This window comes from Poecilia latipinna, unplaced genomic scaffold (assembly GCF_001443285.1).
Source record: "Poecilia latipinna isolate Pla-1442-1.1 unplaced genomic scaffold, P_latipinna-1.0 Scaffold362, whole genome shotgun sequence".
NCBI classification, from domain to species: Eukaryota; Metazoa; Chordata; class Actinopteri; order Cyprinodontiformes; family Poeciliidae; genus Poecilia; species Poecilia latipinna.
Window position 1 is genome coordinate 213,401 of NW_015112978.1, and position 3,891 is coordinate 217,291.

The 3,891-nt window shown below is 36.2% G+C and overlaps 1 protein-coding gene across 1 annotated transcript; it reads left to right on the top strand.

Moving 5' to 3' along the window:
• The first annotated feature begins 117 nt into the window (after positions 1-117).
• On the top strand, positions 118-3,217 carry tomm20a (translocase of outer mitochondrial membrane 20). Its single transcript, XM_015036254.1, has 5 exons — positions 118-317; positions 624-670; positions 751-832; positions 2,341-2,483; positions 2,723-3,217. Exons 1-5 carry the CDS (start codon positions 194-196, stop codon positions 2,765-2,767), a joined length of 441 nt encoding a protein of 146 aa, XP_014891740.1. The 5' UTR covers positions 118-193; the 3' UTR covers positions 2,768-3,217.
• The last annotated feature ends 674 nt before the right edge of the window (positions 3,218-3,891 follow it).

The following is a 3,891-nucleotide window of genomic DNA, read 5'->3' on the forward strand; positions in this document are numbered from 1 at the left end:
AGGTGGTGCCAAAATTTATAATTCCAAATAAATAAATAAAAATTTTAAAAAGTCAACAGCGCCATGTTTGTAGGAGACGAGCGGAAATGACCTTGTCCTGTGGACGTTACGTCTGACGTCAGGTGGTTCGTATTTCCTTTCCGTCGCAGTGTGCTAGTAGCTAGCCGTGCTTGTCCATGAGCGGTTTTTAAACATGATGAGTGGCAGGACGAGTGCGATGGTGGCCGGGATGTGTGGGGCCCTGTTCGTCGCGTACTGCATTTACTTTGACAGGAAGAGACGGAGCGACCCGTTGTTTAAAGAAAAGCTTCGTGAACGTAAGTTTTTATACCGACCGTGAAGTTGTGCTAGCATCGTTAGCATCATATAGCTAGCTGCAGCCCGCAAGGACACTGCACTAAAAACTCTACATACACTCTCCCCCATGATAGATATTTTCTATATTCAAGATGAGAACGAGATGAGAACATTATTATACATATTAGTTTCACATGTGAGATAGTTTTGTAATTAAACCTGATAAACCTAATTTAGCTTTAGTCTTTCTAATCCTGTAACCACGTGTTTTCCAGTTTATTTAACTCAATTCGATCAAAAAAAAAAAACTGTTTTCTTTCTCACAGGTAGAAGAAAACAAAAAACATCAAGCGAGAAGACGGGAATGGCAAAGGTGAGGCGTTTGTGACACTGTTACTAAATCAATTATGTCTTGACTATAAAATGGGTGATCTTGAACTGTTTGCTGTGTAGTTGCCTGACCTGAAGGACGCAGAAGCCGTTCAGAAGTTCTTTTTGGAAGAAATCCAGCTGGGAGAAGAGCTGCTGTCACAAGGTAACACTTCATCTCACATGGCGATTTTATTAAGCTTACATTTCTACCTCAGTTTATAGATTCTACGTCTAATCAAATCTTATTTATCTAAATAAAAAGTCAGAAAAATGTTGATTAATAGTCATTAATATTGTCATTGCAAGCTTGAAGTAGAGGCTGTCCTATTCAGATTCAGTTGCATATATTCCAGTTCGATTCAGTTATAGTGGGGGTTTAAAATTCAGATAATTTTTTCTTTTGCTAAAATGTTGAGCCCAGTTGCTTTCCATTATGTCAAGTTGCAACAGTCTTTTCTCCTGACAGGAGCAGAATCAATCTGCTGAAACCGATTGCAGTTTGAGAGGACAGAGCAAATCCAGGAATAAAAAAACAGAAGGAAAGTTTTAGGAGTTTATTCACTAATGTTATTAATTAACATTAATCTTAAACAGATTTCTAATCCATCGAGTAAATGAGTGTTGAACAAGTATACCAGGAAAATCTCCAGCACCTCGGGTGCAAGCTTAAATCTGAGATTCACTGATCAGTTGGAAATGATCTCAACTTGAATTAAATCATTTTGTGCTCATCATAATTGTCAGCTCCACACTGCTTCGTTTCTCTGAGTTACAGTTGGATATCAGTCAAACTTGAAAATCTGCAGGATTCACGCTCTGCACACCAGTCAGAATTAAGCAGATGGATCTAAAATGTTTAGTCTTTATCTTAAGTCTTTATCTGCAGCTTGTTAATGTTCAGTGTGGGGTGGAAACATCATGATAGTAGTGGTTGTCAGTGTTGCAATATTTAAGAAATTGCCAAATTTATTAAGCTATTTGTCAGTTTTGAAAAGCGAACCATAACTCAAACTGTTGAATAAGTGGTCAATATGCAGATCAGATTTATATACAAGATATTAAGCTGCTAATTCAGGAATTTGTGATTAAATGCAGCTGATGTTCGCTTTCTTTGTCACAAGAAACTCCAATTGATGTTTAAAAACTCCCAAAACTGCCAGGATAATTAGCTTTACTATCTTATTCCACTGTATGTTCAGTGAGGGCATCAATAAATTAGAAAATATGATTAAATACAGTTACTGTTTGCATTGCAGTGATAAAAATCACACTTCTTTATGTGACTTTAATAAAAAAAATGTTTATAAATGGTTTGAGAGACTCAGATTGCTGTCATTTAGTCACAGACATACAGTTACCTAAATAATAAATAGTTCTTATTGTAACTTTTTTCTCTTTATCACAACAGTACCACAAAATATTGTAATACAATTTTACCTGTATGTTTACAATTCCTTGGGATGATTTATAAAAAATCTGATTCTCATTAAAAATGGCTGCCACAAGTTTGAGATGAGAGCAGATTAGAAATCTGAAAGGTGAAGCAGGTTGTCCAAAAGTTTTTATCCTTTTTTGTTTTCAAAATGTTATTGTTTCTGACTGCATTTTTTGTTGTTGTTGCCTAATATGATGACCTTTTGTATAATTTCCCTCCTCTTCACTTCGACCCAGGTGAGTTTGAGAAAGGTGTCGACCACCTGACTAATGCAATCGCAGTGTGCGGTCAGCCGCAGCAGCTGCTGCAGGTCCTCCAGCAGACGCTGCCTCCGCCCGTCTTTCAGATGTTGCTCACCAAACTGCCCACAATCAGCCAGGTGAGACTCTTCTTCCCGTCAGAAACGGCGCTGCAGCATCCTTAGAAAACCCCTCAGTCGCTTCTGTAGCTTCTGGGACAAGAAAGGGTGCAATATCAAACTTAGAACCATCCAAAGCTGAGAGCAGAGTCACTGTAGCTCTTTGCTATTTCACCTCTAAGACAGAAATACATTGAAATTAACATAATATATAATTGAACAGCCTAATAAGGTGTTAATTTTGTTGTTTCTGTTTTTAGCGAATCATCAGCTCCCAGGCTTTATCAGAGGATGACGTGGAATGAATGTGCAAATGAGTTGGAGACAAAATTGCTTTTACTTCTCCTTAAAAGGGTTTAACGGTGATTACCGCAGCATTGTTGAAAATTGAAGACTGTTGTGACTTATCAGCCCAAATACGACATACTTTACGATATTCTGGAGTCTCTCCTCACTGTCATCAAACATTGTTTTCTAGTCGTTTTGTTTGTTGCTTTTACTCAATGTGTTTTTTGTTTTGGTTGGAGCATCATGGCAATAGTAATATATTGAATTAAAGTAGACAATTTGTCGTATGTTGCTATGAGTATGACATTAAATTTGTCTACTGGGAGAAGAAGAAAAAAGAAACAAAGCGTGTTAATTTCTGTGAAAATGCGTTGGCATTGTTGATTTAATGTTATTTTTATATTCTAGTCTGTCACCTATTTGTGTAAAACTCCATAATAAAACATTAAAACAAGTTTCTGACTGCAGTGGCTTTCTATTACTTTTTTCCACCCAATCTGGTGATATTCCACTGAAAACAGAAGCTGGTCTGTATAAACAAAAAGCTGCAATAACCAGATGGTGGAACTACTACCTCGACTATAACTTGTTTAAAAGAATTCGGTTTTCTTCACTTCACACTTACCCATCAAATAATCTGAATCTGATTAGGATATTTCAAATATTGACTCATTTACATCCTATTAAGTCAAGGTTGGCAGAAAGTTGATGAAAGGATCATCCAGGTTGGAAAGTTTTTGAGAAATTGGTAAAAAGGCAAGACAAACTGGTTTTGTGTTCAGTCAGACTTCATAAGGCTGGAAAAATGATGAATTTGTTTTTATTGTCTTCTGGTTCTCAATTCATATAGACATTAAAAATTACATTATTTCACTTATGACAAGACAAGTGAAATGATCCGACAGTGGAACTAGTATTTTTTTAATCAATATTAAGGAATTATTTACTTAAAACAAGCTCCTATAAATTACTGAAAAGTTACTTGAAAATAAATTTTGTACTAAGATATTTGCAGACAAAAACACCTGGTAAAATGTATAAGATTTTGTGTTTTTTTGCGATGTAGACTTTAACCAGGTTTATATCGGGACAGATTTGGCTGTTTTCCAGTAGAACTACACAGGATCTACGTCACATTAAA